The sequence below is a fragment of the Anolis carolinensis genome, chromosome 4 (genome assembly GCF_035594765.1).
Source record: "Anolis carolinensis isolate JA03-04 chromosome 4, rAnoCar3.1.pri, whole genome shotgun sequence".
Classification (NCBI taxonomy): domain Eukaryota; kingdom Metazoa; phylum Chordata; class Lepidosauria; order Squamata; family Dactyloidae; genus Anolis; species Anolis carolinensis.
In genome coordinates this window covers 92,499,954-92,527,912 of record NC_085844.1, presented here as the reverse complement: position 1 = coordinate 92,527,912, position 27,959 = coordinate 92,499,954, and the positions used below count along the sequence as shown (strand labels likewise).

Sequence of the window (27,959 nt, the reverse complement as noted above, 5' to 3'; positions counted from 1 at the left end):
GAGCTGGTGTTGTCCGTAGACACCTCCAAGGTCATGTGGCCGGCATGACTGCATGGAGCGGCGTTACCTTCCCGCTGGAGCGGTATCTATTGATCTACTCACATTGGCATATTTTCAAACTGCTAGGTTGGCAGAAGCTGGAGCTAACAGTGGGCGCTCACTCCACTCCCGGGATTTGAACCTGTGACCTTTCAGTCTGCAAGTTCATCAGCTCAGTGCTTTAACACACTTCACCACCGGGGCTCTTAATAGAATGTATAAACTGTCCTCTAAATATATGTATCAAATTGTAACTTGAAGGCAGCCACCTCTCCGTGACCCACTTTGCATAATCCCTTGGGAAGAGGACCATGGCCAAGATCCCTCCAGCTATTTCCCAAACCAGATAACTATAAGACCCATTGTGTAGATATGTAGATAGATGGTCTTCTTTTCCAACAACACAAGCTCAGGATGTCTGCCTATTTAATTTAAGGCTGAGACCCTCCCGTTCCTGCGGAAGAGGGTGCTTAAGAGATGTACATTCATTAACTTTCTATACTGCCAAGCAGGTCCTTGATTGTCTAAGATCAGCACCTTTGTCTTTTGAGTCTTACACCTTTGTCTCGCACAGAACTGGACACTTGAGTTAATCAAAAACTCAACAGCATATCTGCACCATTGTTTCCTCGTGAACTACACTACACCCTCCCCTGGGGCATCTCTGCAGCAGATTGGCTTCTTGAACAAACCAATCCTTGGGTGCTATTCTTCCTGCCATGGGAATACCCGCCTCACTCTCATATATGTTAAAGAACAAAGACAATCCATCAGGTATTATGGTTACCAGTGTGGTGCAATGGTTTGAGCATTGGACTACAGATCAGCCATGAAAACCCACTTTGTTACTTTTGGTGAATCACACACTCTTAGCCCCAGAAACCACCTTGATAGGTTCATTTTAGGACTGCCATAAACTGAAAGCAATTTGAAGGCACACAACAACAACAATGCACATATTTAAACTACCACTATATACATACTATAGAACTCTGTGTTACATATTACAGATTCTTCACTCAATGCTTCCCTCCCCCTTGGGTCCAAATTATGTAAATTATACTTGTATAAAACTTCATTATAGTCTGTCTACTTCAAACAAGAAGGTTATAGAGATTTCCCACCCATAAAAGCTCTGCTATTGATAGAATTTGGGCAGAAGACTTTTCAAGTAAAATGCCATAGTCAATATTATAAGAAACAAAGATATATATTATGCAGCCACAGCCTGCTGTTACTATGCATATTATAAATTAATCATTATACTGCAACAGATGTAATACTCTATTGCAGTGAATCATAAGAAGCAGTTTCTGTATGTGGGTAAAAATAGCACTACTAAGAAAAATTTTTACAGTCGATCCTCAAAGTCCATGCTTGAAATGGTTTGCATGTAACAGCAAACCAAGATTTTACTTTCATATGTTTTCTTTCTATGGAAATTCTCTGCTTTCTATTTTGGCTGAAGCAAACCATTTCTCCATCTAGTGTGGTAAACAATAGTAGGCACCTGCCCACTAAATCAGAATCAAACCAGGCTTGAATGAGCCAGTGTAGATGATCATTTCTCTCTCTCTCTCTCTCTCTCTCTCTCTCTCTCTCTCTCTCTCTCTCTCTCTCTCCCTCTCTCCCTCTCTCTCTCTCTTTCTCTCTCTCTCTGCTTGCCCACAGATCTCTTTCTTTGCATGAGCTAGGATTAGAAGTATCCAGGTTTAAATTAACACAATTTCATGTTTTGTCCAAAGGTGGCAACTAGCTGAAGTATCCAAGATAATAAAGCATGTTTATTGAGAACTGTCTCAGTTCTCAATAAACCGGCATGCAATCACATGGTGTGACAACTATACTAGTGGATACCCTTGGATGTCTTGGGCTACTTCAAAGTATTGGTATCAGTTCTTAAAACCATTTATTAACCAGTTTGATATAAGAAACTAATCAAAACATTGGTCTTGGGGAAATATATTAATGAAAAATAAAATTTTAAAACAAAATAGCAAGAATATCATAAATTGATATTAGTTGAACTTCTTTCTAAGAAAACAGTGAAATGTGGTATCTTTGAATTAAACTTGCAATGAGATTTGCCTACATATTGACTCACCATTCAACAGTGGAATGAATGGGTCTACTCTCATTTGGACTAACCAAAAGGATGCTTTTTTTCATTAAAATATACCACAAGCTTTATTTATGCAAAGTAAACCTTTCCAAATTCCAAACAAATGTGCCTCATATGTCAGAACTGCAGGAAACAGAGATATAACCCAGAAAATGATGCAAGTTATGACAAACATATTAAGGAAACAATCCCCTCAGAATATATAAAGCACACACACATATTTCTACACATGTACACATAGATGAATAGTAAATATAAATCACATCTGACATACCAGAATCCTCCAAGAATTCCAGTGCAAATAAATGCAAATATTATTTCCTGTGGATAATCACACAAACATATTGCAACATTCTTTTTGTTACCTTTATTGAAGAAGCAGCATATAGCATATCCTCAAGTGAGAAATGGCAACATCGATTCAAATACTCCTGACAAAATTCTTGTATCAGTTGCAAATTATACAAGCTGTCAGCCAATGACATGGTTTCCTTTAAACAGATATCTACAAAATAATGAAAAAGAAAATATAAATATTGGATGAGTCTAACCCAACACCTCTCTCTTCACTGTGTTTTATATTTATTTCTAAACAGTCCGCTTCACAGGAAAGAGAATATGGAACTCGAATAGTGGCTCAACATGCTCAGTATGAAAGAAATGTCCTGTTTTCAGGAGTTCAGAACGAAGCAAACACTACAATTCATTTCAATGAGTTTTAGAAACATTTTGATTGATGCACAAGCCCATTCTGGACTTACACATTTATTAGCCCAGTCATTACACCCCTCCCCCTTTAAAAAGCTTATGCATCCTCTCTACTTTGTTTCTCTTCAAGTAGCAATGAAGAGCTCATAACCATTCAATGATTAGCTGACATTGAACATTATATCACAACTGTGATTAATCTTAAGTGTAATTTTCTAAAAACCAGTTTCCTGGCTTGTTTCATAAATGTCATATGACTAACAGAAATACACCACGTTTGAATGAAATTGCAAGAAACCTAAGCAAAAACAACCAATCCTTTCCAGGGGAAGAAAAGTGTACAAAGTGAAAAATTCACTGCTACTCATCATGAGAAGACAGAGTTTGTCACAATGTTTAAACACAGTCCTTATCTATGTCCCTAATGGCATTCAATTTTTCTTAGTACAGTAGAGTCTCACTTATCCAAGACTCGCTTATCCAAACTTCTGGATTATCCAAGCCATTTTTTATAGTCAATGTTTTCAATATATCGTGGTATTTTGGTGCTAAATTCGTAAAGAAAAGGGATGCCCACTGTTCTGCCACCAGTGTGGAAGTAATGGATACCTCTCTGTACACATGTTTGGAGAAGGAATCAACCAACTCCAACTCAGCATTAACATCCCATTGGGATTCTGTTGGGGCAGACTGCACCCCTATCACTCTTCCCTTGCCTTCCCCTCAGCACACAATAGTTTTTGCACAATGATCCTGGATCAACATTGTTTAAGAAAACTAGGAAAATAAGTTAGGATAAAAAGAAAATGTAACATTATTCTCAAATCTTGGAAAAACTGCTTTTTTGGACTAGAGATCCTGGAATCCCCCAGCCAGCAAGGTCTCCGATTATTCTCTAAGCAGTGATATTATCAGTGAGCAGGAAGAGTGTTCTCACCTTCCAACCGGATTACATCTGGGCAGTAAAAATGGATCAGAGCAGCTAAAGCACAGCCATCTGTACCATCCTTTAGCAGATTTTCCACCAATGGGATGCAGGGCAGCTGCTTAAGCAGAGCTTGTTCCTTCCTGTATCGAGCCTGTCACATAAAAAGAGGAGGGGAAAAGGAAAAACAGTTCCAAATTCAGAAACATATATAAGAACAGATTTGAACTGCAGATTTAAAAAAAAATCCCATAGCACTAGCAAGAAAAAGAGACAGAGACTGCTTCCAAACCATATGCATTTCTTTTTTTAAAAAATTATATAGATTTAGACATAGAAGCAAAACACAGCTTCATCTTAAAGGAAAACCCACTGCCAACTCCACTTGGAGTTCTGCCAGTCTTAATCAGCCACACACAAGACTATATTTTAATTTCAATCAGTTGTGTACAGGCGCTATTTTAATCCATCAGTAAGCAGGGCCGGCCGGAGATATTTTTTGATGTAAAGCGGGGGTGCTGAAAAGCGCCCCCGCCACCGGCGCCCTGGCCCCGCCCAGCGTGCCCTGGCCCCGCCTCCCACGCTGCGTGGGAGGCGGGGCCAGGGCGAATAGTGAGGGGGCGGGGCCAGAGTTGGCCCCGCCCCCCGTGCCCTGGCCCCGCCTCCCACGCAACGTGGGAGGCGGGGCCAGGGCACGCTGGGCGGGGGGGGCGGCGTCAGAGCTGGCCCCGCCTCCCACGTTACCCCCGCTCGCCCGTCTGGCCTTGTGTAGCAGGCCAGACTTAGCGGAGGTTTCTCCAGGCCGCGATTGCGGCCTGGAGGAACCTCCGCTAAGTCTGGCCTGCTACACAAGGCCAGACGGGCGAGCGGGGGTAACGTGGGAGGCGGGGCCAGCTCTGACGCCGCTCCCCCCCCCCCCGCCCAGCGTGCCTTGGCCCTGCCTCCCACGCAACGTGGGAGGCGGGGCCAGGGCACGCTGGGCGGGGGGGGCGGCGTCAGAGCTGGCCCCGCCTCCCACGTTACCCCCGCTCGCCCGTCTGGCCTTGTGTAGCAGGCCAGACTTAGCGGAGGTTTCTCCAGGCCGCGATTGCGGCCTGGAGGAACCTCCGCTAAGTCTGGCCTGCTACACAAGGCCAGACGGGCGAGCGGGGGTAACGTGGGAGGCGGGGCCAGCTCTGACGCCGCTCCCCCCCCCCCCCCCCGCCCAGCGTGCCTTGGCCCTGCCTCCCACGCAACGTGGGAGGCGGGGCCAGGGCACGCTGGGCGGGGGGGCGGCGTCAGAGCTGGCCCCGCCTCCCACGTTACCCCCGCTCGCCCGTCTGGCCTTGTGTAGCAGGCCAGACTCAGCGGAGGTTCCTCCAGGCCGCAATCGCGGCCTGGAGAAACCTCCGCTGAGTCTGGCCTGCTACAGAAGGCCAGACGGGCGAGCGGGAGTAGCGTGGGAGGCGGGGCCAGCTCTGACGCCGCTCCCCCCCCCCGCCCAGCGTGCCTTGGCCCCGCCTCCCACGCTGCGTGGGAGGCAGGGCCAAGGCACGCTGGGCGGGGGGGGGGAGCGGCGTCAGAGCTGGCCCCGCCTCCCACGCTACTCCCGCTCGCCCGTCTGGCCTTTTCTAGCAGGCCAGACGGGCCAGGGCGCACTGGGCGGGAGGCGGGGCACCGTCAGGGCGGTGCCCCGCCTCCCGCCCAGCCTGACGGCGCCCCCCCGGGCCTGCGCCCGAGGCGGCGGCGTCAGCTGCCGCATGAGTGGGGCCGGCCCTGTCAGTAAGAAACCAACAACCATACAGTTCTCAAGAGACTAAAGAACAACTTCAAGCTTCTAAGGAACTAAGCAATGTGAAAAACAGAAGGGAAAACTGTGCAATGGCTCTGATTCAACTTCTATCACTTAAATGAAAGAAAAATGATGCTAATCTCTACCACCATCTGAGATGATGAACTACTCTTCTTTGCATTTCTCAGTTTGGGAAACTCGCATGTCTATTCAGCACTGCTGTATATATAATTTACCACAGTTTCCAATGCTGGCAAAATGGAAAACTTCAGCATTGGGTGCGACTTTTCCCCTTCTCAGTTCAATCCACTTTGGATCCTGAAAATCAGATTTAAAGAGCCTTGGAGTCCTGTTTTTAGACAGCAGGAAGGGCAGATCTTCTGAAGGAAAAAGGTCTGACCACCGCTAAATTTCTGAACTTAACTCAATGTTTCCTTTTATATTTGGAAAACACAATGGTTAATTCAAAATGAAAGCAGAAGCTTCCAGTCTTTTCCTAGGATCCACACTAAAAGAAAAGACGTAGAACCCCCCCCCCCCCTTCATAATGTCCACATTAATAAAATTATATGTCAACTGAATTAGAACATATCCATAATCATAATGAAAATGACAGTCCTCCCCATTTATCATAAACCATCCCTGAACAGGATGCTCCTGTAAAGTACTTAACTGAGGAAAGAAGGAGAAGTGAAATGAATTGCTAGACAAACATGACATGAGCAGAGCCATTCCTTAAAAAAAAAACATGATATTGAAGTGAAACAGTTGAGAAAACTTACAGGAACCAGTTTCCAAAACCATTTGGAAGGAGACTTCAGAGGAAGCAGTAGGGAGAAAAAAGAGCAAAAAGCTAAAGAAAGAGGAATACTTTGACCAGAAATTACAACTGTATTCCATTAATGTATTTTCAATTGCATGCAAAATATTTAATTCTATGTGTGAATACCACCATATTCATTGATTATAAAGAAGTTGTTAACAAAAAGATGTTGTGAAAATAATGAGTTATATTTTGAACCTTTCAGTATATTTATACAGAAGAATAATCACTCTGAAATAAAGATTTATATAAATCACTGCCTTTTATCATTAGAATAGTAGAACTGCTATTTCTCATAGACTTTGTCATTAATCAATTAATTCAATATTAGAGTTCATAAAATCAATCATCTATGTGAAGCAATAGAAGCAGCAACATACGAACTGAGAGATTGTGCATAACTTTTGTAGCAATTCCTGATCACAAAAAACAGCAATGTTCAATCTCATGTATGGAATTGCACTTTGATCAAAATATTGAACATGATATTTTAATTACTTTGAAACTAATAAAGATACATATTTTTTTCTCAACAGTACTTTGCAGACAGGCAAACATTGCGTATCAGGTATGAATCATGTACCCAGAATTCTGGTTCACCAGTATTTCTTGAGGGCATGAGATTAACACTAGCTGTAGCATAATACAGTACGTTCAATATTTGCTGTGTTTGAACAGCACTTGAAGTGTGTATCTAGTCTAGCATGAAACAGTTTCTATACTCATGCCCTCCGGTGGCTCAGTGTGTTAAAGAGCTGAGCTGCTGAACTTGCAGACCGAAAGGTCCCAGGTTCAAATCCGGGGAGCGGAGTGAGCGCCCGCTGTTAGCTCCAGCTTCTGCCAACCTAGCAATTTGAAAACATGCCAATGTGAGTAGATCAATAGGTACCGCTCCGGCGGGAAGGTAACGACGTTCCATGCAGTCATGCCGGCCACATGACCTTGGAGGTGTCTACTGACAACACCGGCTCTTCGGCTTAGAAATGGAGATGAGCACCAACCCTCAGAGTCGGACATGACTGGACTTAACATCAGGGGAAACCTTTACTTTTACTAGTTAGTTCAGTGATGGGCAAACTTCAGGGGGTTCTGTTTTCCCAGGCTTGGCATCCCCTGGTGTCTGCACTGACTCCCTCCTCTTATTTTTTTAAAAATTGGAAACAACTGAAAGTGCAAAAAATCACTTTCAGTTTTCAATTTTTTTTAATTAAAAAAACCTTTAAAAAGAGGTAGAAGATATTGCACCGTCTTTAGAACAGTTACTGTTCATTTAAGAGCAAAAATTATCTCCTTCCTTCATCCCACCATCTCTCTTTTTCAGATTTATTTTATTTTTGGAGGTATCAAGAAAGCAACAAAAACTGCAATGTGTTACATGATTCCTACACCCCTGATGTTTTTTCTTGGGTTTTCTGTAGTACTGTCTTTGACTTTTAAAACTCAGCATTGGCTGGACCAAGCTTATTAGAAGGTCCACCTCTTTGATTTTAGTTTTTCTTCCTCCATGCTTGAGGCATTGCTCAGACCACTGCCACTCAAAGACTGGTGTCCCCAGAGTGGTACCCTTTGGCTGCTGATCCCTCACCAAGTCTCCAACAAAGGAAGAGACATTTATACCCAATGGACAGAAATAGGGTGCTGGTCCCTGGAATCCTGGTAAACAATTATTGTTTGTTGGTAAGTTCTGGTTAATTTTTCAATGTTTTATGATTACTATTTTAATATATTTCATTTTTACGTACACTGGCATGTTTTTTTTTTAAAAAAATCATTCTGCTATAAGCTTGCTATGTTAGGAAGAAAAGAAAAAAGGTATACTTCACTATTAATATAATTGAATATGTGCAGGAAGAACAGCTGCAAAGGGACCAAACTGACATCAATTAAATTAGAAATCGGGTTTCTCCAAGAATTAATTTGACACTATCTCTGCTTTGTCAGCTTTAAGCTCCTTTGCTATAACTCCATGTGAAATTGATTTTAAGTAGACCTATTTAAGCTTAGTTAAAATTACCTTGTTCTGACAAAGCTTCCCGTGAAAGCAATAAAAGGTTGTTATAATTTTTCATATAAAACAGAACTTTATTATGTCAAAATACCAGTTCAGGAGGCTGACAGCAACAACATACCCAATGGTACAAATAGACTGTGGAGTTGCAGTCATAGGGATTAATGGGTGAGTATTGGGACTCTTGGGAGACAAACTATTTCCTTTTTGTAAGGTTGTCCTTGTGTAAAACTACATGCTGACTTGAGCATAGATCCAGCTTTGCTTCACATAGATAGTCTGGTACACAGCCATTTGGAGTTAGCTTCCAAAAGGTAGCAAACCAGCTAAATAGCTTTATTGTCAGGTATCATTTTAACTGATTTAAAAACAGTGACTGCTTCTGGTAGCTGCCATGTCAGTGGAATGGTGCATCTCTTTTGGCAGTTTACCTTTAAAGGAGCTATTTGAGAAACAGGACTAAAAATGTTGGACAGCTCCTGAAAAGCCCACACTAAAACCCAGAGCACATTTGCCACCTCGCTGATATGGAAGTCACTGCAAGAAGTAATGATCACAGTGCAAAGCCCCCAACAAGTGGGCCTAGTATCAAAGGAGAGATGGCTGCACAGGGATCACCTTAGCTAGAAGCAGAGTTTACTTGTGGGAGAATGGCTTCAAAATATGAACATTTTTACTTTTCAGTGTCACAGTGTTTGAATCAGATGCCTCTATAGCTAACATTTGGAATGCAATAGTCAACACTCTGGTTGTGCGTATTCAGTTCATAATGGATGGACAAGGATTAATACTAACAATAATCTAAGTTCTTCCAGTAAAATAAAGAAAACAGAAGGGGATTTTGATGTGTTCAACTCAGTTCTGATCCAAAACCCATGGTACAGTGTTCCCTCACTTATCGCTGGGGTTAGGTTCCAGGACCACCCACAATAAGTGAAAAACCGCAAAGTAGGGACACTATATTTATTTCAATATTTATACATTATTTTAGTAGTTATATACTATTTTAAGTCTTTATCAACCAATTGTGTGTTGATAAATCGCCTCCTTCTCCTCCCGTTGCCACTTGGGCTCCTTTTCTCTCCCTTTGGCTTCTCCGTCCTTCCTTCCTTCCTTAGGTTGTAATTTGTAATTTTTTATGATTTATAATAGTCTTTTAGAGTTTATTGAAAAACCGCAAAACAGCGAATCCACGAAAAGTAAACCGCGAAGTAGTGAGGGAACACTGTATATCAATATTTATTCTGGGTCTTTATGATATCTTAAACTACAAATGTGGATGGATGGTAAATTCCAAGCCAGGTATCTACATTATTGCACTGAATTGTCTTCTAGAATGGAGTGAGGGACGGAAGAGTTTGGAAACTAAAACAAACAGCAGCTGAAATAGCAAGGTCTTGATTTAGTAAATTTCCAGGAGTCATTAGAAACAGGATGCTAACTGTTGATAAGGCATATCAAGAGAAAAGGATCACAGATGTTATAGTTGTAAATTAAGAAGTGTGTATGAGGAAACAGACTAACAATAGATCAGCTTGCAGGCTACAGAATTAATACTGTGTTCCCACTTAAACAATTTCTGGCAGATAGATTTGATTTCATTTTATGTCTACAATTGCAATACTATTTATTTACACATTTATATGTAATGGATCTACATCTGCTCCCAGCATATCAAGTCCCCCTGGAGAACCCCATTATCTGAACAAAAACACTGATAAACTGCCTCTCCTGGGAAGCCTTCAGGAGGTTGCTCCTGTTGCTTAAGATTCTACAAAAATCATAATTTTCTAAACCAGAGTTTGAGTTCTTTCTACTTCTGATTTTGTTTTGCACCATTTTTGGTAGTTCATGCCTCAACTCCAGAGAAAATGTCCCCTGGACTGATTGTGGTTGCTCACCCTGGTAAGAGATCACAGTGGCTAAGAATAATGAATGAACCCTGAAGAGTAAGGACAAAAATTGCAGCTAGGTAATGCCTTTGTAAAGAACAACAAAGTATTACAAAAGGGACAAATAAGGAAGGGCATTTGTAAAAAAAAAATATCAGAACACTATACCAATGAGTAAAGTAAGTGCAACAATAACGAAGTATGTGAATTTTTGGTGGTTAACAACGCCAAATCTCTATTGCATGCTACTGGCAATACTGTAAATCTGGTGACAAATGTAGTGGTTAAATGTGGAAGTGCTGTGGAATTTTCAAAACCAAAATGCTGTAAGGAGAAGTGTTCCCGCAGAGAAGTTCTGTTGTTTGACTAGAAATTCCTTCTTATCAAAGGAGGGAAGTGATCAAATGGAGATGACCCTTTCCCCTTGTATCCTAGGAAACTCAAATACCAAAGACAGGAAACAGTGAGGGATACCTTTCCCTTCGAACACCAAACAGAGAGAATTGTATTTAAATTACAGGATATGGGGAAGACTGGTATTTTTGCTTTTGTTATTGTGTGCCTTCAAGTCACTTCCAGCTTACAGCGATCCTAAGGAGAACCTACCAAGGTCAATGGTATTTCCTTTGCCAAATTATTTACAACTGTGACACAGGCTAATAGACTATTCATAATTGAAAAAAAAATTAACATACTTTCACAATGGACTAGCAGATTATCAACAAAAGCAATTTCATGTTCTTTCCACTAAGATGAGAAGAAAAATTACAACCCAAAGTGAAGGTTAAAGATATAATGAAGAACAGTGTGTGTGTTTATTTACGAAGAAGGGGGATCTATGAACTGATCTGACTTAGCCCACTACTAACATTCCTTTATTTGACCCAGTTTTGAGTCAGTTAATTACAATCTCCAATGAAGCAAATAATTTAGCTCCCCTATATAAAATAGCAAAACATGGGAGGAGGAGGGTGGAGAGGGCAAAAAGGCAGAGAAAAGTCATCAGAAGTGACAGCTGCATTTATGTGCCTGTGTCAGCAACTTTAGGATAAAGTGGTGCTGAAAAATGTTTGTGATGGATGCTTAGCTCTGAATGGCATAATACAGGAGATAGCAAAGAAGCAGGATACATAGAATGGTTAGTCATGAACTCTTAAGAAAAATGGAGCAAACTGGATTGTGGGGAGGAACCAAAAATAATGGACTAAGAATTTCATGAATTCATCAGCATTGTGCACATCAGAGTTGAACACATATGACAAATCAACCATATGTAGATAATACTTGGAGTAACAGTTAGTCAGGGCTATGGATGCGGCTATTTTCTCATTATGACCATGACTGGGCAATAAATTTTTTTCTAACAAGTTAAATCATGAAATATTTCATTTCTTGCACCTGTACATCTCTTGTGGTGTGAGCAAACCATCCAATAAATCTTTAACCAACCATATTTTTACATTATATGTGAACTACTATTTTAATTAACCTGAAGTCCAACATGTAATGGATGGGATCCAGTCATTGTGGTACCCAATGAAACAAATAATCTTGATGAACTCTGCCAATTGATTTCATGAGTCTAATTTTAAGCATAAAGTTTGGATTCAGGCCAATCAGAAATAGTATTGCCTATTCTTTTCTTTTTTTAAAAAACAACAATTAGCTCCAGCACCTAAAATCTAATAATTATATTGTGACTCATACTAGATGTGATTTTAAATATATTCTTGCATTTAATGGGCACATTTCCAAAGAAATGATGAGAAAGAAAGGTAGAATTTTACTCGTTTCCTTTTCTGGCAGGGAAAGTTTGGGGTTTTTTTTAATAAAAGAAGAAGCTGGAAGTGCTTCAGCTACTTAGGTGCTCATTTCAGAGTCTCTAAAAGAGCAAGTGTTTAGGCATAGCTTTTGGATTAATGCTCTTTTGAAGTTCTTCTGGCACAAATATGACAACAGCCTATTTAGAAAAATGTAAGAACAATTTTTAAGTGATATCAATTTTGTTTCACTTGCTATTTGAAAGGTAAGTTTTTACACCACTTCCACAAATAGATTCCTCTTAATTTTCAAGGAATATAGAAAAAAGCACTGATTTAATTAAGGTAACTATTATTTGACCCAAATCTGGAAAAAATCAGTACAGCTAAAATAATATAATGATAAAGTTAGACAACTACATCAATAAGTAGCTGATAACAGGAACACAAAACTCATACCACATAGAGGCCCCAACAGCATCTTCTGAGGGGAATATCTTTGCTGGTAACAGATGAGCTCCATGCTCTTCAGGCTTAAGTATGCTATTGCAATAATATAATTACATTACACTGTAGTTATGGAATAAAAGCAGGTGCATGCAGTTGGAAGGCATGTGAGTCTCCCAGTTCTATTTTGTTTGGAACAGTAAAAAATGAGTTTTTCTCTGGTAGCAGATTTACACGGACATAAGTCAGCTCACTTGTATTATGCTGCTTCTCATACTCAATAATAAAGCTACATATCGTAATGGAATGAGTCCTTACTAGAAAAACGTTGAATTTTGGAGATACAGCACCAGTATTCCCCAACGAACATTGCCAGTGGTCATATTGCTAGATCAGTAGTTCCCAATCCTTTTTTTGACCAGGTACCACTTGACCAGGGACCACTCGCCAACATTAGTACCAAAAGGGTTACAAATCCATTTTTGGTCAACTTTAGATTCGTTTTGGTTATTGAAGTGCTGATTCAGAAAATTGCATTGAATAGACCACATCAGCTCTCGTTTCTGATACAGAACATATGCCATCCAATAGTTGCCATCTGCTCGTCTACAGAAAACTATATTTAATAATCTAGAGCTGCCGTGGTCTATCCAATGAAATTTTCTGAATCAGCACCCCAAATAACCCCAGGAACAGGCCTAAAAACGAAGACACCAATGTGCCCACGCTTCCAGGAGGCATATGGCTTCGCTCAGGGGGAGGGAGAAGGAGGAGAAGCAGCAGTCAGGAGTATGTTGCGCCTTTTGTTGGTAGTCAACCTCTCACCTCCCAACATCCCTGTTGCCTCGGCACTATAAGACGGTTTTGCCAGACCAGTCACTCTCGTTGCAATGGTGCAGTAATGGTGAGGCCGCAGAGCATATTTTAGTTCTTGAGGACCATTGGTGGTCCACAGACCACAGGTTAGGAACCATTGCACTAGATGGATCCTGGAAGCTTATTTTCCCCAAGTTCTGATTATTATCACATAACTTAAACAAAGGAAGTTCACCTAGTATTTTTTTTCAATAAAAAGACATTACATTTGTTGGGAACTACTTTTACATGCAGAGGAGCCCCGGTGGCGAAGTGCATTAAAGCACTGAGCTGGAGACCGAAAGGTCCCAGGTTCAAACCCCGGGAGCAGCGTGAGCGGCCGCTGTTAGCTCCAGCTCCCGCCAACCTAGCAGTTCAAAAACATGCCAATGTGAGTAGATCAATAGGTACTGCTCTGGCGGGAAGGTAACGGCGCTCCATGCAGTCATGCCGGCCACATGACCTTGGAGGTGTCTACGGACAACACCGGCTCTTCGGCTTAGAAATTGAAATGAGCACCAACCCCCAGAGTCAGACATGACTGGACTTAACGTCAGGGGAAACCTTTACCTTTACCTTACTTTTACATGCAAAACTAAATTCTCCAAGAACTTCCTCATATACCTTATTATATAGAAACAGAGGAAGACACAGATTACAGGAAAAAACAGTTCATAGTTGCATTTGATTCTGGATGCTTCTTAAATCTATTTCTTCTATACATACCTTTTGACCTCCCGGAGTTTCAACACTAAGATGCTCTTTAAGTTTTTGCTCTTGTTCCATGATGTCTTTTAAGTGTTCATTTACCTAAGATGTCAAATGAAATAGCATTAGTTTTAAAAGAGTTTGGCATTTTTTGCTGAATTGAAAGTAAAAGTCAATTTTGTAAAGTGTAAAATTATGTAAAGATAATTTGATATAATTTTATTACGCCAAATATCAAATATAATTTAAATATCATTTATTAATTCATTATGCAGCATATGAGTATGCAATATGCCAGCAACATCAAGAACTAGTGTACATACCCAGCATTGCTCAAGTTTGCATTTTCTTTGTGGCTCTTTCTTTTCTTCTTCCCTTTCCTCCATATACCTTTGTCCATCTCTGCTTGCTTGCTGCTTGCTTGCTTGCCTGCCTGCATCTATCTATCTTTCTCTCTTTCTCTTTCTTTCTTTCTTGAATCCTCACCCCAAAACATAACTTTGCAATAATTTTACCTTGCACAATGAAAGCTATGTGTCAAGTTTGGTCCACATCCAACAAGCCACGAAGGAGCCTTTGTGGTACTAACAAACCAACAAACCAACACTCATACTTTGACACACACTGATATATATATACACACACACACATATACACACACACATACACCTATACTGTAAGAATTTACGAGTAATATACAATATATCAAGAAAACAATTCTTCCCCATGCAATCAATTACATTAACACACACAATCACACGCACACATGCATACTGCTAAAAGTTCAGCAAGAAAGAAGGAAAGAAATACCTTTGACATTTGTTGCATGGTACAGCATAGTACAATGCTAAAAATTTCAAGGGCATTTTCTCCTTTTTTCTGAGCTTTCAGGAAAAAAATCTTACAAGAGAAATAGGGTTAATCTTCAAAGCTTTGAACTGCTCAATCCCAGCACGCCTTAGAGAAGGTCTGAGTCTTTCTCACTTATTATCTTTATCCTATTGCCTTTGCACTATACAGGAAAATGAAAAGAGTTATTGTGGTCATGTTGCATGTGAACCTCCTGCTGTAAACAAATATGTCTGGAAAGACTCCTATGCATCTGTTTATTGATCCTATGTTTTTTTGATAGGTTATTACTTACCACCCACAGACTTCGGAATTAGGTAGAACAAACATGTATACATGCATGTATATATTATTATATATTATATATATTTACTCCATCTATCAATAGTTGAACCATCTGCAAACAACACACTTTAAATTCGGTCAAACACTGTTGTCACATGACTAAATGCTAATGGTTACTAACTGATTCAAAAGGAAATTAGAAGAAACTTAACTAGGTTCCTTCCAACATTTTACCCATAGCACAGCTTCCCACATTATCAGTCATCACATGGTATTGCTTCTGGTGATGATGAAGAATCCCAGCCCTCCTCCTAGTCTCAGAAATGAAGACTTGGCATTTTTGTCTCAGCAGATATTCAGTGATATATGGATCTTTACCTGCTTTACAGAAGTGTCACCCCAATCTCTTAAAAAGTTAAGCTTTAGAGACACGGCTTGTTTATTGTGAGGTCTACACCAGCCCTTTGGCTTTCTTTTTCCTAGAAAACCAGAGTAGTTGTTTGTTTGTTTGTTTGTTTGGAAAGAGATAAACCAAAGTGCCTGGTCTGGATGTCACAAACGATAAAGGGAGTCTTGTCCATGGGATGTATACCATTTTTCACTTGAACCAAGAACAGTTAGGAAACGTGTCTCCTTCAGAATTCTGGGTTATATGGCATTCATTATGCATGGAGTGAGATCACTGCTACATAGCAGTCTTAAAATAATTAGAACCTTTGGAGCAACATTAGCTTCTTCTCAATAAATTGTAGGTTCATCATGTGAGAGCATGGTTTGGTTTCCATCCAAATTCCATCACCAACTGATTTAGTGACCTTCTGTAGTGCCTGATTTACCCAAGTACCTTAACCATGAAGAATTTTCAATGTGGAGAATATTTGTGGCAGATCTTACCTTATTTATCCAGAACATGACAGCATCTTCTATGTCATAGGGTAGATCTGTGGCTTGGAAGAAGGATGAATATTGCTGTACACATGCAATCACTTTTTCCACACTGATCATTTCCACCGTATATGCCATCATGAGGGTGTCAATCATGGCCAAATGAGCACTCTGAAAAGAGAAGTTGTTATGGATATGTTGAGACTACTTGTTTGAAAAAAAAATAAGCCATCACTTTCATTTCCCTAAGCAACTATCCATAAAAGATCCCAAAAATCCAAAGATTTTTTTCCATGGGTAAAATTGAAAAATGATCTCAGGGTCACAGAACTGTAACAAGAAGCAGCAGGTTTTCCATTAAATGATTTATTAAAGTGCATTTATGTAAACCCCTCCCCATCATGGCTATCTATGAAAGGAAATAAATGGGAATTGTGAGATTTCATCTTTATTACTATAGTATAACTTTGAATACTGAAAAGTACTTAGAAATCCTACAACAATGGTAGAAGTATTCGGCTCCAATATTCAGCAGATACTGGAGATAATATATGAAGGCAAATTATTAAATTTATAGCAAAGGGAAGACCTGAATGAAAAATTTCTTTGTATAGTTTTTTCAGCCAGCAGGCGAAACTAGAAGAGGCAACTGGATTTTAAATTGAATAGTGAAAGCCCAAGTACCATGGAAGTATAGCTGTACCATGGAAGTATAGGTAAAAATACAAAATAATAATTGTACATATGCAATTTTGAATTTTGAGATACAAGGTACAAGCTCATTGTTATAAACAGAGACAAAGATATTGCTTCAGTGCTTTAATCACTAGTATTTTTAGTCATTCTGCTCTTTCATGCTTCATCAAGTGACATAAAAACGTTATAATCAGTTCAATATTGCAATGAAAAATTGAAGTCTTCAAGATAATTGACCATAACGAGTAGCTCAAGTACTCAAAATCTGTAAAACTCATCAGTTCAGTAAATATGATGTGCAGCATTAGAAAACACCATCAGCACACATATGGAAAACAGTGACAACAATCAAAACAGTCAACATAATACATCAGGACCAAGAAAACTTTTGCCCTATAAAAGTTGTAGACTACAAAAGTCCCCTCCCATTGCTGGAGGTTATAGGGGCAGAAACCCACAATATCTAGAAAGCAAAAAGTTCCCCAGCTCTGCAAGAACACCAGGTCTGATTTTCTTTTTGTAGTGTACAAAGCTTTGAAAATATGACTCTTTCCTCTCCAGTCTCAACTTAAGTCCTTTTTACCACTTCATGACTCTACATATCATGTCCTTAATGGTCTTACTAAACTGTGAGGAAACAGAAAGTGCAAAGGGGCAAGGTATTCGTCTTTCTTACATCTTAAATCATTGTAGATTTTGACTTCTTAATATTGAATTTGGAAGTGGTCTTAAAATGTAGTAATGTCACCAATGCTGCAATTTGATCTTTTGTAGTTAAATTTGATCTGTCAAATAATCTCTGAAATAGTCTGTAATTATTGCTCTTGCTTTGTGTGAATTCCAGAAGCTTCAGCCATACTGGAGATTTAGGTCTGCTTGGTAAGAAGCTTACGGGGTCCTGAATTACAATTATTCTCAAGCACCATGGCTAATGCTTCCTTGGTTTGCTATTTGGGAATTAAGTAGCTTTGATTAGAAGAATCTTGTTTAAATGTTTCTGGAAATAATCTGTCCAGATCTTTTTTTTACAATACACAGAGAGTAAAAGCATTTAATTTACATTAAAAGACATTAATACAGCATATTTCTTTTGAGGCTCAACTTTAAACAAGACAAGTGTCATCTAGCTGAGGCAATCCAAGTTTATCTCATGGAAGAAGGATCATATAACATAAACTATGGCTAGCCGGTTACCATTAAGCAAAATGTTCACTGAATGAGACTTGAATGATTCTTAAAACACTGTTTATACTAAATCTGAGTTACACACATTTGAGGATGTGTGATACCAGAAAATATTACGAAATCTGAACCGCTGACAAAATAGTCTTCAAAAATCCCAGAAAAACACATATGTAAATGGTATCTAAATCAAAAGTAGCGAGTTTGCATGACTATAGAACAGCTATGCCTCAAAAGAGAAAACGATCTGGAACATAACTATTGTTGGTACAGGTTGAATATCCCTTATCTGTAAATAATGAAATACAAAATATTCCAAAATTGCCCACATGGGTGACTGAGATAGTAACACCTTTGCTTTCTGATGGTTCAATACATGCAAGCTCGTTTTATGTCCAAAATTATATAAAATATTGTATATAAATTTCAGGCTGTGTGTGTAAGGTGTATATGAATCATGAATAAATTTTGTGTTCAGACTTAAGTACCATCTCCAAAACATCTAATTTTGCCTACATAAGCATTCCAAAATAGGTAATACTTCCAATCCCTAGCATTTTTGATAAAGGATATGCAACCGGTACTACAGTCTCCCATAGGTTCAGAACATTTGAAGCTTAAGAAGTGTCAGTAAGAGATTTAGCTGGTACAACAAAAAGCTTTGGTCTAAATGATGGCACTACATAGTAAGCAAGCAACTATAAAGATCAAGTTAATAGTAACAAGGCACAGGAGACTGTACAAATGCCCGACTCTTGGCCAGGAGTGGAAAAAATAGGGACTTTTAAAAGAATTTCAGCACCACCAACCCTGCATCCCAGCAACTGTCAACTTCCAGTTTCTGAGGAAAGCTTCTCCTGAGCTTAAAATAGTTTCAAAATCATGGTGAAATTGGCCTATTTTAGCTAAAAAGTTTAACATTTAGGCACAATGTGGAGTTTATACAACCCACTAAATTCTCAAGGAGAGTTGGAATACAAACGGCAACCAATGAAGTCATAACTAAATATGATATCCATGCAATTCTTTGAACGAATAAGATGCACTTTCCTCACTTTCCCTGAAATCCAGGTGAGAATAATCCTCCTTACTAAATAACAAATCAACACAGATGACAAGTTTGTTAAGTAATTGCATACACACCATAATTCTTTTTCTTTTTGCTTCATTAGTTGCTCTCTATGGTAGAGTTGGGTGCATCCAAGTAAGAACAAGAACTAGTTGGAGGGGCGCAGAGGTCACAATATTCCGTAAAGTGAGAAGTTAAAGACATTAGGTTTTTATTCTCCTGAGAATTTAGGACACAAAGGACATATTTCTTTGACAATATGGTTTGAGATCCAACTATGGCTTGATGAAAGAGATGACGCACGCAGAGGAAACATCACAGAACCTGCTTTCCGTACATTTCTATTAAGCCCTCTTTTGAAAGTGAAGCAAGGGACCAAAACAAAGTGGCTACCAAGGACATAATCAAATGTTGTGTATTAACTAAATGCTGCATTGAACTGCTCAGTAGTTCACTTTCACAACTTTACAAAAGCACCCATATTTATATGGGAAACTTTAAGAAAAGTTCATTTCTAAAAACAAGTCATTGATTTTTGCTGTAAAGAAACTGCAATTATGAGCACATTAAATGATCTGCACATGTATGCAAGACAGCTGTATAGATAAATGCCAATGCATGCATTTTCTTATAAAAGGCTCCCTCGAGGCAGCATTTGTCCTAGAAGGTCAAGCTCAAGACAAGGCACAGAAAACTGAGAGGAGGAGTGGATAAAACTGCACCTGGCATAACACAAGAGCCAACTTTTCTAAGCTTTGCCCATGGCCATTATAAACAACTATTAATTGTTTATTTTTGTAAAAATATTTTGCATAGTGGAATAGCCCAAGTCAGAGTTTCTCAAACGGTACTCCTCTGGATGTTTTGGACTTCAGTTCCCACAATTCCTAACAGCTGGTAAGTTGGCTGGGATTTCTGGAAACTGAAAGCCAAAACACCTGGAGGAGCAGAGTTTGAGAAACAATGGCCTAAGTGATTATGTTGAGAGATGAAGATACAATCTCATAATTAAAACTGTATCAGAGCAAGAATGGGCAGAAGAGAGATCTGGATCTCTTAGTAGATCTTTAGTTTGTCTGCAGGAGATCAGAGATGATTTCTGATTCCTACGCAATTAACAATATGAGCAACTTCTCATTCTTCTCTATCCTAGCTTCCATCCCACCTCTAATTCAATTGCTCTAATTTAATTTCTAAGTGTAATTTAGAACGATTGGATTGAATTTCTAAGCGCAATTGGAGGTAACTGAAAATAGACTTTCACATGAAAGAACTCGGAGCTTTGTCCAGTTCCATTGCCCAAAACAAATATCTGGATTCAGAATTCCTTCATTCTTATGTTTTTTTTTTTTTTGCATTAAGCTCTTTTGTTCTTGTAAGAAACCCAAGTATTTCCACTAGCCTTTCTCTTTATATGTTTACTAGCTTTGCCTGGCCACGTGTTGCTGTGGCTTATGGGAATCATTTGTTGGCCAGGTGGAATAGCAGTGAATAACTTTGCAGCCTTAAAGCCTAGCTGTTTTCTGGAGTAGCTGGAGTAGCACCTTCAATCAAAGAGCCGCTTTGAAGCCTGGCTACTTCCTTTGTAGGGGAATCATTGTTTGGCCAGATTGAATTGCACTGAATAGTCTTGCAGCTTAAAAGCTTTGCTGCTTTCTACATAGGGCATCCTTGCTAGGCCAGGTTGAATGGGATGGAGTAGCCTCATGGCTTTAAAGCCTGGGGATTTTTCACCTAGGGGAAATCTTGGTTGGCGAAGTTGAAAAGCACTGAATAGCCTTGTTGCTTGCAAGCCTGGCCGCTTTCTACCTTGTGGAATCCTTGGCTGGCCAGGTTGAATAGCAATTAATAGTCTCAACATCTTTATTAACAACTTAGACGAAGGGTTAGAAGGCACGATCATAACGTTTGCAGATGACAACAAACTGGGAGGGATAGCTAACACTCCAGAAGACAGGAGCAGAATTCAAAACGATCTTAACAAATTAGAGAGATGGGCCGAAACTAACAAAATGAAGTTCAACAGGGATAAATGCAAGATACTTCACTTCGGCAGAAATAATGGAATGCAAAGATACAGAATGAGGGACGCCTGGCTAGACAGCAGTACATGTGAAAAAGATCTTGTAGTCCTTGTGGACAACAAGTTAAACATGAGCCTACAATGTGATGCAGCAGCAAAAAAAGCCAACGGGATTCTGGCCTGCATAAATAGAAGTATAACGTCTAGATCCAGGGAAGTCATGCTACCCCTCTATTCTGCCTTGGTCAGGCCACACCTGGAATACTGTGTCCAATTCTGGGCACCACAGTTGAAGGGAGATGTTGACAAGCTGGAAAGCGTCCTGAGGAGGGCAACTAAAATGATCAAGGGTCTGGAGAACAAACCCTATGAGGAGCGGCTTAAAGAGCTGGGTATGTTTAGCCTGCAGAAGAGAAGGCTGAGAGTAGACATGATAGCCATATACAAATATGTGAGGGGAAGTCATAGGGAGGAGGGAGCAAGCTTGTTTTCTGCTGCCCTGGAGACTAGGACGCAGAACAATGGCTTCAAACTACAGGAAAGGAGATTCCACCTGAACATCAGGAAGAACTTCCTCACTGTGAGGGCTGTTCGGCAGTGGAACTCTCTGCCCTGGACTGTGGTGGAGGTTCCTTCTTTGGAGGCTTTTAAGCAGAGGCTGGATGGCCATCTGTCGGGGGTGCTTTGAATGAGATTTTCCTGCTTCTTGCAGGGGGGGGGTTGGACTGGATGGCCCGTGAGGTCTCTTCCAACTCTACGATTCTATGATTCGGTGTGGCAGGTATGAATGCTGCAGTTAGGCACCTTGATTAGCATTTAATGACCTTGCAGCTTCAAAGCCTGGCTGCTTCCTGCCTGGGGGAATCCTTTGTTGGAAAATGTTAGCTGGCCCTGGTTGTTTTCTTTCTGGAATTCCCAATTTCCCTGCTTTCAGAGTGTTGCTCTTTATTTACTGTCCTGGTTTTAGAGATTGTATTATTCTGTATTATTATACCACAGTAATTATTTCATATTACATTTATAATCTTATATTATCTGCTTATATATATGAGATCCCTTCTACACAGCTGTATAAAATCCACACTGAAGTGGATTATATGGCAGTGTGGACTCAAGATAATCCAGTTCAAATCAGATAATATAAGATTATAAATGGGTAGTATAGCTGTGTGGAAAGACCTTGAGTCTACACTGCCATATAATCCAGTTCAAATCAGATAATCTGTATTTTATAGGCAGTGTGGATCAGGCCTAAGTGCACTCTGCCTGTGCTCTGGGTGCCATTTTGGCTGAGGGAGTTGCTAGGATATGAAGGGGGGGGGGCTAAAGGCAGCGGGGGAGGGGGGGGGTAAAGGCAGCAGAGCCTACCTTTCTAACTGGCAGTTAGGGGGAGAAAGGCTCTTCCTCATCCTCTGTAATTTGGACTATTTTTCTTGGTTTTTTGATTGAAAGACATATTTTGAATGACTATGTGTTTTGTGATTTGGTTAAGTGGTTTTGTTGTTTACTCTACAGTAAAGCGAACATTACATTTTTATATATATAGATTAAAGAATGCAGCAGAGATTGTCTACTTTGTGATTGCAAATCAAAGAAATATACACCCCAGATTGTTACCGGCAGTGTACTGTATACCTCTAATATATAACAGACTGATCTCTAAAGAAATCACTTCCCAAGTTGACAGGCTTCCTTTCTACCTTGGAAGCCTATCACCATGGAAACTAAATGGTTCTTATATAACATTACTAATGGTAAGTGCTGAGGGTTCTTCCAACTCCCCCGTTTTTTTTTTGAAACTATGATGAATTCTTAAATTTTGTTACTATATGGACTTTCATGAGATGATGTAAAGCATGACTTATTCACAGCTTAAATAATCAAAGCTCAGGGTTTTTGGATGTGTGTGTGAGAGCAAAACCTGAGATTGGAATGAGTGTCAATATTAAAAAGCACCAGCACCATTCAAGTGCTATGTTATGCTACCATTGAATTCCACTTAAAAAAACTTCATTAAAATTGAATTACCCCTCTTACAGAAATTGTATTTTTTCCTTTTCCTTTTTTGAGGGCAGATGGCACACACCAGTACCAAAGAAGTTAAAACAAAAAAGGTTTCTCAGGGAGAGGGTTGCACTTCACTAGAAATCAAAACAATCCAGTATATTGCTGACACCTTTTCCTTCAATTAAGCAGTCATTGCTGATGAACAGGCCAAGGAAACCTAAGTTTAAATATGTTCCCAGACATATGACTCAACAGGTTGTTTTGAACAAGATGCGGTTTCATAACCTAACCCAGCTTTCTCGTTTCTGATACCATCCAGACATTTTGCATTATAATTCTAATATACCCTAACCAAAAATGGACAAGAGTCTGGTAAGCCTTAACCTTGAATCAACCTGGACAGAACCAGGTTTAGAAATCCAGCCAACATAATCTCAGAAGAGATGTCATGGGGACTCTTGTATTTTGAATGAATAATAGCATGTTTGTTTTACTATCTTTGTGAAAGGAAAGTGGGATGATCAGAATATTATTAAGGCCTCCATCACTGTACAATCCCTTATCAAATACACACATGAGTTACAATTCATCTCTAGTTCTACGTTTTTGATGTGAAATTTAAAATTCCTCAAGTTCAGTTTTCCAAATGATAAAACGGAAAGATAGTCAGGGAAGGCTAATCACTCCTGTTGTTTCAGTAGTGTAGAAAATATGCACACACTCATACACACAAACACTTTCCATCTTGAGATTAAAATGTATCAGTCCTCTTCAATGAAGGATGGTAAGGACATCCAGATCATCATCTTATAGACCAGTGGAATAACTGCCATATATACTTGTGTATAAGTTGACTTCATGTTAAAGTCAAGGGCATGTTTTGTGGTCAAAATTATGGATTTTGATATGACCCATTAATAAGTCAAGGGCCATTCTGTGGAGAGGGGAAAACACCATCTGATGGCCACCACAATTTTCCTGCCCAGGCATCCAAAAAAACCATTAACTTTTATATATATATAAGTAAAGATGCAGTATTAAACCATTTAGGAATGATCCCCATCTCTGAATCAAGTGGCAAAAGGTGAAAGCTTAGCCTGCCCTGTGAGAACCTAACAGAAACATAATTTCCTCTTTCAGCACTCCTTTGGGAGCAAGCATCAAAATGCCATCTGTTCCCTCTCCCAAACAGATTATTGGCTTTATCGCAGTGTTTTAGCCCAAAGTTACATGGGACATATCCCAAAACCTGGAGCTGGCCATAATCCCCTATACACAAGAACTGTTTTGACTCCAACATTCACCATAAATGTTTAATCTGTATGCAGGGGGGGGGGGGGGGTTAAAGTCCAAAAAAAACCCTAAAATGTGTCAGGTTAAAAAATCCTGGTTTACTTATAAATTGGTTAACCAGTTAAAATTCATGAGTAAACCAGGTTTGGGGGGGGGGGGTTGAACCCTTTCAGGTGAAGGGTTAGAACCCTTAACACACACCCTCCCCCGCTGTCTACAGGCCTGTCTGTATGCCTCTGAACACTTACTCAGATGAAACACTTCTATATACAGTAAATGAATTTTAAATAAAAATTGCAACACTTCTACATACAAAAGGCTTAATGCTAGTGCTTCTCAACTTGTGGTTCCCCAGATATTTTGGCCTTCAAATCCCAGAAATCCTAACAGCTGGTAAACTGGCTGGGATTTCTGGGACTTGTAGGCCAAAAACATCTAGGGACCCACAGGTTGAGAACCACTGCTTTATGCAACAGAAATCTGACAGCACAATATGAAATGTAATGCAGTGCTGTGATGGTAACATTCTGAGGTCACCCACTACTCCCCACACAGTTTTCCAGACTATCAAGCTGTACCAATTCAGAGAAATTTCCCTAGCTACTTTGATTGGTATGCAAATCTGATTTGCTAATCACATTAGGCAGAAAAAATGAAATGTGCAAGTATAGGATGGATGACATGTGGCATGAAAACAGTACATGTGAAAAGCATCTAGGAGTCTTAGTAGACTACAAGCTAAGCATTATTCAACAGTGCGATGCAGCCACTAAAAAGCCCATGTGATTCCAGGCCTCATCAGGTGCAAAGTGTCCAGATCGAGGGAAGTCATAGTTCCGCTATATTCTGCTTTGATCAGATCTCGCCTGAAATACTGTGTCCAGTTCTGGGCATCACATTTCAAGAAGGATATTGACAAGAAGTGTGACCAAAATGATCAAAGGTTTGGAAGCTAAGCCCTATGAGAAACAGCCAAGGGAGCTGTGTGTATGTTTAGTTCAGAAAAAGAAGACTGCTAGAGGACATGATAGCTATGTTTAAATATTTGAAGGATATCACATTGAGGAAGAGGGAAGTTTTCTGCTACTCTGGAGGATAGGACACAATGGAGCAGTGGATTCAAATTACAGGAAAAGAGATTCCACCTAAACATCAGAAATAACTTCTTGATGGTAAGAGTTGCTTGGCAGTGGAATATGCTGCCTCAGAGGGTGGTGAGTCTCTTTCTCTGGAGGTTTTTAAACAAGCGGCTGGATGGACATCTGTTGGGAGTGGTCTGTGGTCTCTTCCAACTCAAAGAATCTGTACTTCTATGATTTGAGCAGAGCAGAACAGAAAACAGGAGACTGTATCCACAAACCCTTTAGTTGAGATATTTCAAATCTCTGAATGTTGTTGTTGTTGTTGTTGTTGTTGTTGTTGTTGTAAAGTGCTTTCAGATCAACTTCATCTTATGGCAGTACTACTGTAAGGTTTTATTGACAAGATTCACCTGGAGTAGGTCTGTCGTTGTTTCCCTTTTAAGCAGCCCAAGGTCACCTAATGGGTTTCCATAGTTGAGCAGGGGCTGGCTTTTTGGAGTCCATCACCCAAATCTCTAGGTTCTCCTAACAACACCGAACATGAATACTTCCTTTGAAAAATTTAACTCAAAAAGAAGTTCTAAGAGATATAGTTCACCCTTATATATTTGTAAATCAGACACATTTTAAAGTCAAAAGTTGAAGTAAACACACCACAGTTTTAAATCTTATTGTTACCTGGAACTGTACTAGTTCCTTTCATCGAATGTCCACAAATACTCCTGCACTGCATGTTATCTTCTTCATTTTTAAAAAAATACTCTAGATTGCTTCCTAAAATTGCATATTTAGAAAGAGAAGTGTTAACACGTTCCAAGGAGGCTTAAGAGCAACCACCAAGGGCATTTAATTGTTTCTAACAGGTTCTGAAAGGGCCTGTTAGCACTACACAGTGGAAAGTGACAAGACAGACTCTGTCAGACTGTTTTTTTACAGGGAACCAGGTTAGGAGGTCTCAGCGGGACATTTCCCAGGCTCTTACTTAAAACAAATGTATTAGAGACATGAAAGAAATAGAGATGGACAGGTGAGAAATATCCTTATCACATTAAAACTTGTGTCCCCTTTGGTCATTATCATAATACCGGCCTGTCAAACTGATAAGCTGCAGACTAACAGATTTACTAGAAAGCTGACCCATACATTTCCATCGAGTGAATAAGAGGCTGTGACAGGCCCGAACAGCAATTGGCGAGACAAAAGGGAAAGCCTAGTGACTGGGAAAGAGCTCAAGCACTGAGTGCAGGAATGGGATGGAACAGTTTCACCAAGTCATTGGAACATCTTGCCATTTTAAATGGTAATTAAGTATAAACCACAATGAAGGACTTCTTGGTTTGCCAAAAGTGAATGCTGCTGCTTTAAATAAGCCATGTTCAAAGAGTGCTCCTAAATAGCACAAGTTGCATACCCTGTGTGTGTGTGTGTGCACCTTCAAATTGCCTGTCAATTTATGGAGACCCCACAAATTTAATTAGATGTTATTAGGCAAGTAATACCCAGAGGTTTATACTCTGAAATAACAATATAATAATAATAATGCTTTATTTATAGGCTGCCCTATTTTCTCGAAGGAAGCACCTGAAATTCATTGATATTCACTGAATCTCCCATTCAGCTCCAAGATTAGATTGGTAAAAGGAATATATATCTATTATTTTTAATAACAAAAGTGATGCAAAATGAATGATGTTAACATAATCTTTTTCTCTGTTGTCCTGCCTCCTTATTACTTCTGCCTACCCCAGTTCCAATTCTGGGAGAAAACGAAGCTTGAAGGAGGAGGCATATGGTCATACAAAGCTCCCTTAACCCACATAAGAATGTTGATTCTGACATAATCATCATCATCATCATCATCATCTTTATTTATGTCCCACCCCTAGGGGACTTGGAGCGGCTTACAACAAGGCAAAGCAATACAAAATAAGAATAAGCACATAATACATTAAAAATTAAAACAAATGATAAATAGAACAAAACATAACAAAAACATAGATCACAAAACATATTAAATATAACTCAAATATAAACCATAAATTAAAATAGGTACTAATTATATCAAGTGATGCAATTAAAACATTTCGGCCCGCAATTAGTTGATGTAAGCAACTAATTCGTTGACTTAGGGTGCTTCTGCACAGCACAAAATGTAGGACAAAGTAGAATTGAAAATGTCGGTTCATGCTGCATTTTGTGGCCACATTCCGGTGCCTCACTGGTGGGGGACCAGCCATACGGGCCAGCAGTACCAACATCAGGTTGGTATGACTGGGCATAGTCAGTGCCTCCCTACCCTCCCCCCCCCCATTTCACCCCCAAAACAAAGAAAAAGCATCCTTACTGTTCCTGGTGGCTGTTTGTTTCCTTCTTCTGACAGAGTTTTTAAGAAGGACACCCTGCTCCACTCTTCAAAGATCTGTCAGAACTTCATTTGAAGGGGGGGGGATGGGGGTAAGGATGAACTGCCACCTCATCTCCCAGACTGCCTTGATACCTCCAAAAGTTTGGATTTTCAAGGAAGATCCGG

At 39.8% G+C, this 27,959-nt stretch overlaps 1 protein-coding gene across 6 annotated transcripts in view; it reads right to left on the bottom strand.

Annotated features, from left to right (window-relative positions):
* The window catches only part of camsap2 (calmodulin regulated spectrin associated protein family member 2), a 120,338-nt gene that overhangs the window by 47,694 nt on the left and 44,685 nt on the right, over window positions 1-27,959 (bottom strand). For 4 of the 6 annotated variants that reach the window (XM_008115025.3, XM_008115028.3, XM_008115027.3 and 1 more), the window contains exons 3-7: window positions 16,087-16,248; window positions 14,077-14,160; window positions 6,348-6,380; window positions 3,807-3,948; window positions 2,527-2,666 (exon numbers count right to left, since the gene is read on the bottom strand). In XM_008115025.3, coding sequence (XP_008113232.2) covers window positions 2,527-2,666; window positions 3,807-3,948; window positions 6,348-6,380; window positions 14,077-14,160; window positions 16,087-16,248 — 561 coding nt within the window. The remainder of the gene's footprint in view (window positions 1-2,526; window positions 2,667-3,806; window positions 3,949-6,347; window positions 6,381-14,076; window positions 14,161-16,086; window positions 16,249-27,959) is intronic. The other 2 variants (XM_008115026.3, XM_008115031.3) reach the window with 1 other exon arrangement.